The sequence below is a fragment of the Capra hircus genome, chromosome 9 (genome assembly GCF_001704415.2).
Source record: "Capra hircus breed San Clemente chromosome 9, ASM170441v1, whole genome shotgun sequence".
NCBI lineage: Eukaryota > Metazoa > Chordata > Mammalia > Artiodactyla > Bovidae > Capra > Capra hircus.
This window is the reverse complement of record NC_030816.1, coordinates 1962634-1979820: the sequence shown is the minus strand read 5'-3', so window position 1 is coordinate 1979820 and position 17187 is coordinate 1962634. Positions and strand designations below refer to the sequence as shown.

Sequence of the window (17187 nt, the reverse complement as noted above, 5' to 3'; positions counted from 1 at the left end):
GGTTTACAAGTTTTTGTTTTTTTTTTTTTAACATTTGTCAGCTCACCATACTGGGAGCCCAGCAAAAGGGCACCCTGGGGCCAAACAGTGCAGACCGCCCGCGGGGATCAACCCTCCCCCTTCTCCCCAAGAGCGCCTTTGGATACATTTGAATTGCACTCGTGTCCCCAGGCGTGCGTGTGCTTGGATTAGTTTATGGATGCGCGTTTGTGCACTTCCCGACCCGGGTGTCCCCAACCTTCTCCTCAACGGGAGAGAGGACTTTTGCAGCCGGTGGTTTACATTACCTATACTTCTTTGCAGCAACTATTCTCGAGTGTATTAAACCTAAATTTGGGAACGAGACTGCCTTGAGGGTCCGCAGCCGCCGACAGGAGCGTGGTCTTGGGCGGACGCCCCTTCCACAGACCCTGCCGCCTCCAGCCTCCAGAAGGGGAAGCCCGCCTCTGCGCTCCGCTCCCCGGCTCGATCCCCGGGCTGCTAGATGCATTTGCAGCTCTGAGTCAAATCAACAGCGGAGAACGCTTTTGTTTAATCCCCAAATATCAACACCTAGGTTAAGTAGCTTCCTAGGCAACCTCGCCATCACAACTTTAAGAAGGTACGCAATGAAAAAGAGCGCGCGCGCGCGCACACACACACACACACACACACACACACACACACACACACACACACACACACACATTCCACCCGGGCGAAATGAAAACTCCAGCCAGCCTGGGCTAACTTGCAAGAGAGCAGTTTTCCTTTTCTAGACAGAGGTGTGGACTTCCCAGGGGCATCCCCGGCGGTTCCAGGCCACCGGCAGCACCGCTGGGTGCCCGGAGCCGTGGGTGCCGGGGCTTGTCCGCTTCCCCGCTCTGTCCCCAAGGCTGCCACCCGCCTAGGAGCGGAGTGAGACAGAGTGAGGGTAAGGGCTGCTTCCCTGGCGATCGCCGCGCACTGGGGTGTTCACGTTGGGTCATTCACGCCCGGGGCGCTGGAGGTCTGTGCCAGACACTTGGGCTGTGAGAGTTTGAAGGGGAAAAGGCCCGCTCACTGTGCATGTGTGGGCTCTTTGTGTGAGCTCCCAGCTGGACTTCCAGTGGGCTGTATGTGTTCGCGGAATGTGCAGAGGTGGCGATTCCCATTTTCCTCCATCCCCGCGCCCCCCTCCCGTCTTCCCTCGCCCCAGTCTTCTCTCTGGCTTCCTCCAGAGCAGCCTGCGCGTGGGGCGGAGTGCAGGGGACCGCTCGCCCTGAGAGTTCTTGCCATTCTGAAGGCAAGTTCGAGGCTATCGAGCCCGGTTGGGGGTGGGGGGGGAGGCAAATTTACAGATGTCAGATCAAACAGGGAGAAGAGGTTATATTGGCCACTCAGCCTCCTCCTCTACTGCGGGCGGTGAATTCAGGGACAGCGCTGCGGCGTCCCGCTCCGCGCTCTCGTTCCATCCCCGGTAGCTTAAATGAGGCAGACTAACCCCTGGGCTCCAAGAGGCCAAAAGGCGCAGGGCTTGCGCTGAGCGCACTGACGTGTGTAACTCGAACGTTTCCCGAAGCGCTTTTCGGATGCCACAGTGTAAGAGTGTCTCACCTCCTCCCGTGCGTCTAATACGGTTTGGCAGCCCTCAGTGCCAGGCGCCCCGCTCGGGGCCAAGAGGTGGCGCAGAGCGGGGAGGGGGCGGCCAAACCTGGAGAAGGCGCTGGCAGAACACGAGCGCCCATGTGGCCGCCAGCTCCCAGCAGTGGGGGTCAGAGGGGGAAACTCACTTCCCTCCGTCTCCTTGACCCCGCGGGGTTTGAAAGGCAGAGCTTTTTTTCCGAAGCCTCGACTCGGAATCAAGTTTTGTTCTGGCTCAAGTGAGACATTTCGACGGTGGATGGAACTTGTTCCCGAGCCGGCTTCCAGTTCGGAGGATCCCTAGGTTTCATAGCATTCCTTCGCCCTCTCTTTTGGCTCAGATGAAGCCTCCCAGTTCCGTCCCGGAGCACCGGAGGGGGGAGAGAGAGACGACTGGGAAAGCCATCCCACCGCTGAGCCCGGCGCAGGCGGCCATCCGGGTTTCCAATCGCCCGAGATTGAAAAAGACAGAAGGCGCGCCGCGTGCACAGACAGTTAGTTAATGGAAACGCTGTAAATCGGTTTTAAGTGCACCCCAGGACGGATGGGGAGAAAGGTGCGGGTGGCGATGATGGGGGATGGGGCTCACAGTGGGGCGGGGTCGGTCACATTCTTGCAGTTCTATACGGGAGAGTCGCTACTTCCCTCCCCCTCCTTCTTAATTTAGAAAAACAAATTTATTAAAGAAAATCGCCGGGAGAGGGAAACCCGAGCTCCCCAGCCCGCCCCAAGCGGAGGAGTGAGCGGATTCCCTTGGCAGTGAACCCGGCCGCGGCTGTCGTCCCCCCCCGCCCCTCCCTGCTTCCTCGGCTTCGCCCCTGCCCCCTCCCCTTCTCCCCTCCCCGCCGGGACACTGCTACTACGGCGATCGCCACCTCACGCCGCAGGAATGCTCGAAGTATGCACACGTTCCCAAAAGTAGACCTCCACCGCCGGAGGAGCATACATCACCCCGTGGCAGCCGTCCACCTTCTCAGGCGTTTCGTAACCGAGTAAACTGAGAGCTGGGAACAGCCCTCTATTAAGGAGCCCGCGGCGCGGAGCCTCTTCCCACTCGACCGAGGGGAGCCGACCCAGACGCGTCCGCGCGCCGGCAGCAGCGGTCCCGGGCCGTCTCCGCCTGTCCGGCCGCGCTCGCCGCTCCGCCCGGGCTCCACCGCCTCCGGCTCCCCGGTGGCCCTGCGGCCGCTCCACCTCTCCGCAGCCGCCAGGTGCGCCCGGAGCGCAGCGCCGACCGCCCGGGCGTGCGCGGGGGGTCACACCGAGCGCCGGCTTCCGCGACGCCGGGAAGCCTCTGTCGCCGCCGCTACCTCGGTCACCACCGCCTCAGGTCGGTCTGGCTGCTAGCCTCCCCGCCTCGCCTCGTCCCTTCCAAAGATATCTGGGGAAGCTCGCTTCGAGCCCCTTCCTCGCTCGGCTCTGAGCCATTCAGGAGCCCGAGCGGGGGCCGTTGGAACGTGCGCCCGGGCTACTCGGAGATTTTTTTGGGGGTTCATGTGTAACATGAAGGGGGAAAGAAATGTAGTTTTTTTCTCAAGAGCGGATGCCGGGCGGCTGTGCGTGAGTAAAGCACCCCTTCACTGTTCCAGCTGGAGGAGGCATTTCGCCTGTAGATGCTTGGTTGAAATTGACGAGGGGTGCGCGGGGTCCTGGAGCCGCTGGCCTCGCGGCTGCCGGCGCGCAGGAAAGGTGACGCCCGGGGCGCAATTCTTTAGAGGGCCCGCCGACCCTTCGTCGAGGCTGCGCTGGTGCGTTTGGCATCTGGAGACAGATTCCCGGGCTGGTGTTCTAGCTCCTTCCTCCGCGTTTCAAAGCATCCCGCCGTTGGGGGTGGGTGGAGGTTGGTTCAGCTCTCGGGGACTTGGCTTTGGCCCGACGTTACCCAGCTTCTCCCCCAGGCTAGACGGGGTGGCCCTCCTCAGGGTCGTGGAGTTTCCATCCTCTATCCTAGACAGTGTAGGAGTCGCAGAGGGTTTTAAGGAGCGGGGAGTGTAGCCAGGGAGCAGAAGAGGTACCCCGCGTCAGGCACCCTTAGGGGCCGCAGGTGGTCCTTGCGGGGCTTGCCAGGGACCGCTTTCCCTTTCCCTCAACCCGATTCTGTGGCCTTCTAAAGCGTGCTGGCGCGCCGGGGAGGGATGGGGCAAGAAAGGAAATGAGCGCTAAACTTGGTGGTCCTTGGGTAACTAATGTCAAGGATTCAGTGGGTTAGGTCGGCGGTAGGTGACGCGCAGGCAATCTGGAGGGACCCCTCGGGGTGGGGGTGGGGGTGCAATTGCCTTTTTAAACTTGGCAGTAATTGGGCTCTTCCAGCGGAGTGGGGGGAAGGGACTAGTTGGCCCAAGGAGATGAATCCAAGTTTCCAGCCCCCCGCCCCCGCCCGCCCGACTCGTTTTCATTCATGAGTATGTGAAATGGCCCCGCTGCCACGTAGGGGCGGCCGATTTCAGACTTTTTGTGTCTGAGAATGCTCAATGAAGTGTTGCTAAACATTCAGATAAATGTTTGGGCTAAAAGGAGAGAGAACTTTTCTTTCTTCTTCTTTTTTTTAAACATGGGTGTAATGCCTGCCTGGCTGGCTGAACTGACTTTATGTTCAGATACCGCGACGAGATAGGATCCATTGTGCCGCTGAGTTAAGACAGCCGATAAGTGGCGCTCTAGATCCGCAATAGCCCTGCCACAACTTTTACAGCGAGTTCAGCGGTTTAAAAAAAAAAAAATCTGCACACAGTTTTTCGGTGGGTCGATTGTCAGCCTTTAACTTTTCGCTAGCACGACTGCCAACTGAGTTGGAAATTATTATAGCGAAGTTAAGGCCAGATGATGGGAACAATGGACCGGTCTCACCTCTTGCCTTTTACTGATGTAGAAGAGGGTTAGACATGTCAGACTGTTAAGTAGGAAGAAAGAAATTGCTAGAGTCCTTGGATCTCCAGAGCAGCGGGAAAATTTCAATCTTGGCTTATAAAAAGGAGCTCCGGGCAATCTGGCAAGCCTGTTCATCAGACATTTAAAATGCGATTTACACTCGGGCCCAGGAAGGCTGCCCTGATACATCATGCCAATAATTTGGAAAGACACGGTTGGAGCTTGTCAGTTTCTTTTCTCAAAGAGGGCTCAACCTTTGGCTTCTTTTTGGGTTCCCAAGCATGACTTCGTTTTTCAAGAGGCCCGGTCTGTTGCCTTACAATAATTTATGTATCTCAGAATCAACTCTCTTTTTATGTTTGCCTCTGGCAGTCTCCCACTTTTAAATTCATCGCTGGTAGCTTTTGTTCCTGAGTTGGACCTTAGAATAGTTCAGATTTCCTTCTACCAACATGGACTAGGCACCTACTTACTATGTGTTACTTGCCACAAAAGGTGAATAAGTTTCCTTGTCTTGAAGGAATTAATAGCCTAGTTAACAGAATCAGGAAAAATCAGAGTAGGATATATTCTCCTCTGGAGCATGTAAACCTGTAATCTTCTGGAATAAATGAACAGTTAAGTGAGAAGAGTAATTATTACTGAGAATTTTATTTAAAAAAATCTTGGGAAAACAGACAAGACTGCTTTGTCCCTTCGATTGCCTTTCCCTTTTATTATGTATTTCAGAGTTGTTTTTTCCTCATCTTGAGTGAAAGATTTATCAGATGTGAAGACAACACAGCTAGCAGGAGGGTCAAGTTTCTCTTGGGCTGTACATGTTTCTGTATAATCCATTTCAGACCTTCAAGGGCTGCATATTTGTAGGCAGAACAAAATGAAGAAAAAAAGAGAGTAAAAGAGGTTTATTATACTTTTCCAAATTACCCTGAGACCACTAAAGTACAGTTACCTAAAGAGTTCCGCAGCTAGGAAAAAAAAAACCAAAAAAAAAAAAAAACCTGGCCAAATAAAAACCCCAGCTGGAAGAGACATTTAGTTGACTTAGGGATAAGATGATCTCTGAATTAGCCATCACCCAGGCAGGATGAAGTCATGTGGGGCCTGGTAAGGCCCTTCACCGGGGATGCTAAGCAGGTCCGGCCTCCAGGCAAACAGGACCCTCTTTAAACTTCAACTCGCTCTCAGTGCCCTGATTGAACTGCTGCAGACGAACTTGACTTCTTCCACTGCTCCACAATAGGGCCCATTCTTTGCCCGACTGGGCCCTGTGGTTATTAAGGCAGAGCGGGTCGGGTCCTGGCCCGGGTCCAGGCTCCAGTTCTAACCTGGTTCCAGGCCCGCCCGGACCCGGTTCTGATGCGGTCACTGTTTCCTCCGGCAGATCCCTTCATGTGGCTGTGAGCCCCGAGGCGGAGCATGCGGACCAGGCTTCCCCCAGCGCTCGCCGCCCTGGGCGCGGCCCTGCTCCTGTCTTCCATCGAGGCAGAAGGTAAAAGGCTTTTCCCTCCTTCTCCCCGTGACAAGGTAGAAGTCTAGAAAGGAAAGGAAAAAAGCAAGCCTTTCTCGCCACTGTTGCTCCATCTGTTTCCCCTGCACTTCGTGTGTTTTCTCCCGGGGTTTCTCTGCTTCGGAGAAACGCCCCCTTCTCTGAGGTTCGTCCACCTCCCAGCTCTCAGGTCCAGCTCTTTCCCGTCTTCCGCTTCCTCTGTTGCGTACAGTGCTGTGTGCTCTCCTTGCGCTTGTCTCTGCGGTGTGCTGTCCACACCGCCACCGCCGCTGCCGCCTTCGGAGCGAGGACCAGCCGTCCGGGAGGGGGCGACGGCTGCACCCGGCTCTACGGACCGGACGCCCCGAGGGTGGTACCCAGGAGCCCCGGAGCGCGCGGCGCGCTCGCTCGTGCGCGTGGCTGGGGGAGCCCCTGGCTCGGGGCCGCGGCCTCGGTGACAGCACCAAATAAAAGACTCCAACAGCGCCGGCTCTGCGCCTCTGTGTGTTTTGTGGGGAGTCCGGTCGGCGAGGCGGGCGGTGCGGGCACGTGAGCAGCCAGATCGCCCCGGGAGTGGGTGGTCGGTAGCGATCCGGGACCCGGGGTGGGTTGGCAGTGGCCGGGTTGGTGGGGGTGGGGTGACTGCTGTCCCTGTTTGGTTCGCTGCGCCTGGGGACGCCTGGCCCAAGCCCAGCCCCAGCCCCTCGCGCACAGGTTGGGTCTGGGCCAAGGTTCTCAACCCAGGGAGCTGGTGGGAGCCTGGCAAACCCGGCCTCACCTCCCCCAACCCTCCTTCTCCCAGCATCATCCCTGGGCGCTCAGTCTTCTGAGCCTCAGAGAGGGCTCAGGGCCCAAGGGTCTGGAAAAGCTCTATAGGCTCCACCTCTTAGAAAATGAGGGACTTTTGCTAGGTTTTCAACCTTATTTCATTCTTACTGTTGTGTGCATTTGATGCCTTCGTTTGTCAGGATTGGTGGAACAAGCCCTTTCTGGATATTAACCCAGTAGAGGCTCCTGTGTTTCCTCAGTTATCATGGGAGATCTGACATACTAGATTTATTGGTCTGCAAGGTAAATGGGGTACTACCATAAAAGACAACTTAAAAATATGCTCTCTCTCTCTCTCTTTTTTTTTCCCAGTAAAGAAATGCTCCTGATGGAGTTGAGGGAGAAAAGCAATATTTCTGGGTGGGGCAGTGTGGAAGTTGGGGGTGGGGTTCAGAGGGTGAGGCTTATTTAGAGGTTGTGGTGAAGTAGAAGGGTTTCAAGACAACACTGAGATTTTCCAAAAACTTTCTGTTGTGTTTGAATCTCTGGTTCAAGACCGCAAGTACAAAAAATTAAGATTAGGAAAAGCAGAGTCTTCAAAATGTACAGCATGTTCATAAAAGTAAGGGAAACTTGCTGGCTCTGCTTATCTGATGAATACTTCATGAATGTAGAGGCTTTTCAGAGTGGCCTCTGTGAAGTAATATTCAGATGAGAGTGCTTTTAATGTTCCTTTCTATGTCGTTATTAGGAAGGAATTTCACTGGAGGAACTTCTGGAAGCCCCACTCAAGATATTTTTAGATAATTCACTAAAGTGGCCTATTTATTGCTCATTAAGAAAATAGTTATTTGAAAATCAGAAAGAGTTGTGAATTCTTAGGACAAGAATTGGATTGGAAATGATGTAAGTGGAAAAAAATCAGTTCTCAATTGGATAATAGATAGTTAGCAAAGTGCAGTTGAAAAGAACATTTTGCTATCTACATTACTGATTATTTCTGTATTTCTCATAATTTATCTTTTAAGTTTGTATTTATTTCCACATGGTATAGCTCTTTCTTTTGCTTTCTTAAGCTGTTTCTCTTCTTGTCTCTCACCCGCTTAGGTCAGCATTTAATAATGATATTTTAATAAGATTTTTTATTTGAAGGGGACCTCATTCTCCGGTTTGGCACTGTCAAATAGAAATATATTGTGAGCTACAAATGCAAGCCACACATGCAACTTAAAATATTCTGATTGTGACATTAAAAAGGGAAAAAGAAACAGGAGAAATTAGTCTTTGCAACATATTTCACTTAATATGTCCACTGTGTTGCCATTTTAACATGTAATCAAATAAAAATTATTAGTGAGATATTTTGCATTTTTGTATTTAGTCTTTGAAACTGGGTGTGTATTTTACACTGCAGTACATTTCATCCAGACTGGCCACATTTCAAGTGCTTGATAGCCACATGCGGCTTGTGGCTCCAGTGTTGGACAGGACTGGTCCAGTGTTAATTACCAACTAAGTGGCCCCAGGAGGCTGGGAAGGGCTAACAAAATTTGTAGCCAAGGCGTTTCTGGGGACAATGGGCTGCAAACAGAAGTTCTCTGAATCATTTCTGTTGATACATTTCAAAACTTCAGCTGGCAGCCCTGCTTCTTGAGATGTCATTTTGACCTTAATTCTAAAGTAGCCATTGTAACTTTTCTTTCCCTTTTCCAACTTGTACTCTTGTCTTCATACTATTTTCCAATCAATTTCTACTTAATTATTTTTTTAATGTGTGGAAAGTTCCATACCTTTAATTAAAAGATTTTGGCATTCACTTTTTGCATTTATCCTTTTTTTAAAATATAGGAGTACCACCTTTGTCATGTTATTTTATTCTACTTACTTATACAAGAAACTTTATTTTTCATAATTAGTATTTTCTCCCGTAGAAATGAGAGTGAAATGATTTTTTCTTTTCTTTCTTTATTTATTTTTGATTTTTTCTTTTAATACTTTTTAGCTGCAGCATAGACTTCATTAACCTTATAACTTGGCCAGCTCTCTGTAAGATCTAAAATGTGTGAGTTATTTTTGGTTCTACTGTTCATTAATTGCCATTTAGGATATTTAACACTTAACATTTAAAGGTCAATGGCCAGTGTTCCCTGAGAATTAGACACCTTTCTAATTAATCTAAATTTGAGGTGATTGTATGTTTTATGAAAAACAGTTGTAATTTTAGTAACTCTGATTTGTAGTTCATAATATATAATGAAATATTGGGTATTTTTAATTCATAACTGAGTAGAGGCTATAAGCTTTAATTATCTTGTGTCTAGGTTAAGAGGCAAGTTAATGCATAATTCTATAATCCTGTGTCTAACTTGCAGCAGAAATTTCAAACTAGATGGGAATGCATAGTTATCTATTCTAGTTTTTCTCATTCTCCAAATGAGAAAATGAGGACCAGAGAGGCTGAACGGCTCTGCTAACGAACGTGATGCCCAGGGGCAAGGCACAGGCAAGCCCAGGTCTAGTCCAGGGCCGTGCTAGGCTGCGCCCATTGCGCTGGTTTCTTGCTTGGCAGTGGGTCAACCCAGACAGTGTAATGAAAGAATGCATTTTGTAATCTGCACAGAATAATTTATTACTTGTCTGAAACATGAACTTTTCAACTGCTTATTTTTGGTATCTTATAAACACAAATGAAATAAATATCTGTATCATGGCAAAGGTCATTTAATTTATACTAGCTTTGGACAGAAAATAAAAATTAGTGCCTACTGAATATAGTCAAACTACACTTTGCTCGCTTCTCAAAGTTTCTACCATTAAAGCAATACCCTTCTCAGTATTGCTATCACAAACATTAGACTAAAGGTCTTACTGGTTCATCAAGATGATATTTTAGCTTTGTTCTTGGTTTTCCTTATCTTTAATACACTTCATACACTTACCAAATCTTATTAAACTAATCTCCTCCCACCTGTCCATCTATCCTTGCACTGTTTTAAACTCTTGGACGTATCTTCCTTTTGAGTGCCATAATGAATAACAATGTTTTGTAAAAACTATATATCAAGATAGACACTTTGGTTTTAAAAGTGCTTAAACAAGTTGTAAAGTTAATATACCAAACTTTGTCTGTATCTGAATTGGAGATGTCTGAATAGCACATATTTATTGTTGATGAGGCATGAAATAAAGGTTTTTCATAGAGTGAGTAAAATACTTATGTATGTTTTAATAGCCAAATTCATATCAATATTGGTTTCTAAAGTTAATCTTTCATGCAAATATTTCGTATCTAATAAGCCAGTAGGGTAGAAAACTGTATGCTCTGGAGTCAGACTATGGGGGTCAAAGTTTGGCTGCTTATTTGCTGCTGTGTTAACCCTTCTGAATTTCACTGATTCATCTGTGAGTCAGATAATAAGGCCACTCTGCTGGGTGGTCATGAGAGGAGAGAGAGACAATATATAAAGTGACCAACTCTGCTGTCATAGAAAAGACACTCAGCAAAAGCTGGCTATTATTATCATTGCTAAAAAGTCCCAAATCCTGCCAATTTATGTGAAAAGATATATCAGAATGTAGCTTTGATAGCATAGCCTTTTGATAACAAAGAGCATTATTCATAAATATGAACTTAAACTGTTAGTGTTATAAATATTTAAAACTTTAGTTTCTTCACTATCAGTACTTAGTTTTATGAATATATTAATATACCTGATTTCTACCTTATTCATTTATAATTACACTTCTATTTATCTTCGTTCCCGTTCATATTCTACACAACTAAGACTGTTTGCAATCACAATCCCTATGTGGGTAGTTTTATTAGAACTCTTCTGGCATCTGCATTCACTGTTTATAATGATGCAAAGGCAGTTGTGAATTACTTTTATATAAAATAGAAGACTTTTGAAGTTAATGAAAATATATTTTGCATTGATTCAAGTCAATGGGGGTCCATACTCACACCTGCTTTATTATGTTTTTTTCGTGAAAAAACAAACAAACAAAGTACATAGAATGGCAAGCCTAAAAGATTTTGCAAGTGGTAAAGGCGGCAAGAAGGAAAGTGCAAAGGGCTGTCTGTTGTACACATGCTGGTCAACCGTCCTTTATTACTTCCGATCCCCAAGTACCACATCTGAGTTTCTATGAACACCTTAAAATCCAATTGTTAAAGACTTTTCCCAACAGTCAATTTTTCAGTTTTTCTGGAATCCTGGTCATTTGGAAATCAACAAGGTGGGCTGCTGCTGCCCTTCAGCAGTTTTAACCTAGTGTCTGCTGCTTCAGGTCAATTTCCTTGCAAGGTTGGTGGTACTGTTTTTCCATGTACTGATTTTTCAAAAGCATGCTCAGGCCAGTTGTGTCTGCCTTTGCATTAAATTTGTCCTGAGCCATTGCTACTGAAATAATATTTTATAATGATATTCTTAATACCTGTTGTCCTATTAACATCTGTTGCATGCTTGTTATACTAAGTGATGGCTACCGGGAAACCTCGCAATACGGTTGCAGACAGCAGAATGTTGAATAATTAAACTATGCATGTAGATTAATAGTCTAATCTCACTGCCTGTGTATGGATAGTAGGAAAATAACATCCATTCCATGACTAGTGTATACAGTAGAAATAAAAAGCCATCTCCTACAGCTGGAAACAGCAGTTCCTTAAAGCAAATGTTTGCTTAATTTGTATAATTTCCATTAAAATGTGCTATTAATATTACATAAATCCCTAACCCCAGTTAAATTCTATGACTCATGTCTCCAAGCTACTACTACAGTTCAATTGACCTTTAGGAAAACCTGAAAGGAGATTGTAATCTCTCAAAACAGAAAATTCTGACTCACAAGGAATACGTTCACTCTTAAAACGCAGAAGAATATGGCAGAAAGTCATTTTATTGTGTTGACCCGCTTCGAGAGTCATCATTTTGATGCATCGACCATGCACTGACAGTGAGTCAGTCAATGCTGCATGATGAGGCATGAGCCCTGCAGGGAGAATATCATTATAAAATACTTCTGGACCGTCTTTGTGTAATGACTACTGTACATGGAGGCTTTCGTTCGTTGTGGGAAACTAAAAACCAGCCAACATTTCATTGACATGTGCATGATGCTGAACAGTTTTGTATGTAAACTATTGCTTTCTGTACTTTTCAATTATTCCTGTCATTGACTTCTCCAAGATTTATGCGGTCATGTCTTCAGATTGCTTTACTAGTTTCTTTAAGTTCTGTAAATAAATGTCCATAAATATACATTGATGTTGTCTTTTCATAATTAACCATTGTTTTTGTAAAAGGACCATACTGGCATTTTAACTTAAAATGCCACTTCTAGTATGGAATATACCTGCTGCAAAGGAAAATAAGTGTTGGTTTACACCTTGCAAACATATAGAAAATCGGTGTAAACAGGCAGAATATTAATTTTATAAACACCTGTATATCATTCTTATATATTTATAAATGATTGACATTCCTTATGACTATTTTTGAGTATTGGTCCATTTGAATACAAATATACATTTAAATGTATATTTCCTTGTGAAACGCAACAGTGCTAAATTTCCCAACAGTGTTTCTTCCTTTTTATTAAAATACATTTCTCATCTCTGCCACAGACTGAGAATTATCAAACAAAAATTAATAACAAGGCAATGATGCAGAGAATGAACCAAAATATCATTGATTCTTTCCATATTATGAAAAAAAAAGTATTTTGTCAGTGTTCTAACTTAACTTCTGTGGTTGTAAGCAGGTTGTGATTTGGCATGCTTATTCAAAATCCACTCAGCATGTATTGAAATTTCCTTAATTGTTATGTGAATTGTTTGCATATGTGGTTATTATATGTGATTTCATTGTACCTGTATGTACTTGTATCCAAATTTGTTTCTATTATGCTTGATTTTGCTGGCCATTCTTGGATGACCTAGCAACTCAAGAATCCAAAGCGTTTTGTGCTGTCTTCTGTAATATGTATACTCTCTGATGTTTTGTCATACCGTGTCAGCTTTTAATTTTATTCTTGTCCAACAAGATATCTTTTATATTTGTTGGAAACAAATTTATGCAAAGACAATTTTAGTAAGCTTTGCTCAACACAATTCTTTATTAATTAAATTGACCATTTTGTGACATTGGAAAGTGTAACATACCAACTCTCTCTTTTTGCAGTTGAACCTCCTTCAGACTTGAATTTTAAAATTATAGATGAAAATACTGTTCATATGTCATGGGCAATACCACCTGATCCAATTGTGGGTTTCAAAATAACAGTGGACCCTACAACGGGTAAGTTTTGGGACGTTGGGGTTTTCGGACAGACATCCAAGATGATATAATCTGATCCTTCCCCCACCTTCTGCTTCATTATGAGGAAACCAAGATTTAGAAAACCAGAGGGATTTACCTAATGTCACAAGATATTTGGTGGACTCAGGTCTCCAGGTTTCCAGCTCAGAACCCACTATTATATTTTTATAGTGTTAGCTTTATTAACTTGGTTTGCTGGGTAAAGCTGTTAGACTTTATCCCCTGATCGGAATATTGCTGGTAATCTTTGATTTTATAAAATAGAACGATCACTGCTTGACATTCTTCTTGAATCACTTAGTCTGTCCAACACTTCAGTGACAAGTGATGAAGTGAGGTGTTTCACTTTGCCCAGTGTCCTGCGTACTTCAGTGCTCAGGACACAGTCTTCTGGGATCGTGGTGAGCTGCCATGATGGAAGACAAGGATTTACTGGGTAAATTCTGTATCCTAAGGCTGAGAGTCAGCATCCTTGATGTTGTTTGAGTAGGGAGAACCAATCTCTCTTGACTAACTTTTATTTCTAACATGGAATGGGAATAAAACCATTTTTATGAGCACTGGCCAAGTGGTAGGGAGGGGTCTTGATTGGCTGATGGAAGAGATAGATAATGTCAACATAACTTATCACCAGAGCTGTGTTTGCATACTTATGGCCTTTAAAAATGCCAATGATTTTAAATGCTGATTTATCAGGGGATTGAGAAACTGTTATCTGTTTTCAATATGATCCAAGAGCTTAAAAAGGGGTCAGGCATTTACTTTTTCTTCCTTGAATCTTTTCTTCCCAAATATATTTACAGTTAACTGTTTCATTGATTCCAAAGCCAAAAAGCAGTTGAAAAAGAGTTCACCTGGTTTCCAGATGTTGGAAATGACTGGCTGTAGAAACGAACACTGGGACCATCCATACCCGCAGAGCCCTGGGGTCTTATTTTCCCATGATGGGCCCTGGTTGGTTCTGCAATGCTCCACATATTAACCTGGAACATTTCTCAGGGTTCTGTCATGCTTGTTGCTTTTCTTGATTATGTTTTGATGAAAATTAATATGGTTAAGAATTTTAAAAGTCATTTAGTCTCTAACAACTACTGTTTCCTATTGAATTGAACATTAACATAGTCTAAAAGGAAATACATAATTGTCAGCCTGTAAGGAAATGCTCAGTACACTGTACTTTGAAATATTTGATAGTTAAGTCAGATCAGAGGACCATGGTTACCCTTTAGAGTATGCATCACTCCTCACTGGAATATGGAGGATACACCTCTCCTATAAAAGTGAATGCTGTTTCCCAGTAGACATTCATTTTAGCCAATGGGGTTTGTTGTCTTTGAGTTGATTTTTAGCCCTTCATTTTCTTTTGGTACTCTCCAATACATAGTTTAAAATTAAATTATTTTCTGCTTTATATCTCACTTATAAAAATTTTGTTATCTACCATTAGTATTCAAACACAATGAAAGATTGTTTTTGATATTCTGATATATCTTTAATCTAGAGGCATACTTGAGTCCTCAAACAAATATGGAATATGATTGTAACAGGTAAAGGCAATGCCAGTTCATTTATTGAATTTCTAGAATTCAAAGTGTTAGTTTTGGAGGACAGTAAAAACAATAATGCTTGGGTATTCTGAGAAAAATGTGTATTTTGAATTTTCAGGTTTTGAGTATATCTGGGAATTACATTATATTGTATTATGTTATATGTGCAAAAAGTTTTGTTGCATTGATATTTTCCTTTCTATATTTCCAGATGGGCCCACTAAAGAATTTACCCTTTCAGCTAGTACCACTGAAACTTTATTAACAGAGCTTATACCTGAAATAGAGTACGTGGTGACAATCACTTCATATGATGAAGTAGAAGAAAGTGTACCAGTTATAGGCCAATTAACAAGTAAGCGCGCATATAAAGTACTTTTATACCTTATGTTTTGCAGAAGGTTTCTCCAACTTTCAAATTTAATTTGTTGTTATGCAGAGTTAATTTACATCAGCACTAAATATTCTTGCTCTGATCCTAGTTATTAGTAGATGTGAATAATTTACTCACATTTATAAGCTTGGACTCTGCAAGCAGCAGGAATGTTATGAATGAAAACTATTAAAAAGCATTAGACTTTGCCAAGCTACAGAGTTAATATCTGTTTTTGAAATATATCTGAAGCCTCACTGAAAATAATTTATTTGCAAGGGAATGCTTATTTGGCTGTATTCTCTGACAAGCTGGGAATACACCACGCGCTGGAAAGACAATGGTGAAAGACAATATACTTATTTTCTTCTTAGGAAGTATTTGTATGGGTTCATTTCCCCTTGTAATAATCAAGTTTTGACTCAGTTCAAACAGGTGGCCCGACAAAGCCAGGGGAGAAGAAACCTGGAAAAACAGAGATACAAAGTAAGCATTTTCCTTAATATTTGTATCTGGTTTTGCAGAAGTAAGTTATACATGTAATATATAAAGGAGATGTTCCAATTGGATCCATAGTTCGATCTCACTCCTATGTTAATTTTATAAGTTTTATCCACAAGTGTAGGCAGTATAATAGTAATGTATGCCTAAGTGCTTATAACACCTCCGTTCTTACTTTCTAACCATTCTAGGTACTCAATATTCTTTTTACTGGGGTTGTATTAAATTTGTGTATGTTCAGGTTTCCCTACAGTATTCTGGCAGTAGGTGAAAAACAAAGCTCATCACTGGACTTAAATTGTAGAAACAGATGGTAGCTTAGGGACACGTGGGAGATAGAAGGTTGGACCACAAGGGAGATGCCCTTGTGGTGTCTTTAGCAGTTCCATTTCCATGAAAATCGCTGTATATATTCTGGTCATCTCTAGGGTGTTTACGTGGGCTTACTTGGTGTGACTGTAAACGTTTCCAGAGTCTCTGTAGGATGTCTCTGATGAATTGATGCATTTGTAATCAAATGAAAGCAATTTTATGGTCTGGTTTTGTGGTTTCTAGGCCCTTTTTGTCCTACACTGCTCTGACTTACTGGGATGAAGCCTTAAGTGGTTGGACTTCTAATTTTGCCACCTTATAAATGGGATTTATGACTCAGGATAACAATAAAAATATTGTGAACACAAAGTTCCCTTTATCTGGAATTTTCCCCTACAAATCACTGTTTATGATTCTTTCTAATGTCTAATAATCTGAAGTGAAGTTTATAGCATGCAGTTACAATGCAAATATTTTCCCTGAATCATCAATATTTATTCTAAAGCAAAGTATTATTCCAAACATTGACTTTCAGTAGACTTATGTTGGCCCATTAAATAGTATGCAAAAGTTATTTAGGCAGGCAACTTGTACTGGCTTGCAAATTTTTCCAGGACCCTTTCCTTCTTTTCTGAGCCAAATACTTCTCTTATTATCCACCAACTGATTGCAGGGACAAAAATACCTTCAGAAAATTTACTCAGTTTTGCCTTACGAATACAGATTTTCATAAAAACCAACCTGTTTCCTACTCACCAACTGACCACAGAGAGAAGAAAAAATATGTTTGATTACAAACACCAGTTGTTGTATTTTGGGGGATTTAAAGATACCACATGTGTTTTTACTTTTGAATTAAAATAGTTTCCCTGCCTTTTCTTTAGTGAAAGTAGATTTAGTTGTGAAATTTAAATACATTGATGATTAGGACAAGATATTATGAGTATTTTGCATTATATTTATGATAGTTGTTACTTCTGTTAAGATTTCATTAACCCTCTGGACTAACCAGCTGCCAACTTTAGACCATTACATTGTAAAGTGCAGGAGAATGTTAAAAGATTTGCTTTTTTCTTCGGCTCTATTGCATTTGCTTAAATGGCACAGCAGTTGTTCTGTAATTTTAAAAAATATTTATTTGACTGCACCAGATCTTAGTTGCAGCATGTGCGATCTAGTCCTGATCAGAGATGGAACCCAGGCCCCTGCACTGGGAATGCAGAGTCTTAGCCGCTGGAGCACTGGGGAAGTTCCTGTTTTGTATTTACTGATCTAAAAGTACCAAGAATGAAAACGCTTTGCTTATATTTTTCTTGTATGTCTCCTAGATAGTTTATATAATTTTTACTTGGGAAAAAGAGTGAGGATATAGTTACAAAAATAGATAAGTCAATGGCACAAACG

General features: G+C 43.9%; 1 protein-coding gene across 3 annotated transcripts in view; it reads left to right on the top strand.

The window, feature by feature from the left end:
* COL12A1 (collagen type XII alpha 1 chain) overlaps window positions 2503-17187 on the top strand; it is a 119218-nt gene continuing 104533 nt past the window's right edge. The window contains exons 1-5 of one of the 3 annotated variants that reach the window (XM_018052868.1): window positions 2503-2932; window positions 5855-5962; window positions 12913-13029; window positions 14809-14952; window positions 15397-15456. In XM_018052868.1, the coding sequence (XP_017908357.1) occupies window positions 5890-5962; window positions 12913-13029; window positions 14809-14952; window positions 15397-15456 (394 nt within the window). In that variant the 5' untranslated portion in view covers window positions 2503-2932; window positions 5855-5889. The remainder of the gene's footprint in view (window positions 2933-5854; window positions 5963-12912; window positions 13030-14808; window positions 14953-15396; window positions 15457-17187) is intronic. The other 2 variants (XM_018052867.1, XM_018052870.1) reach the window with 2 other exon arrangements.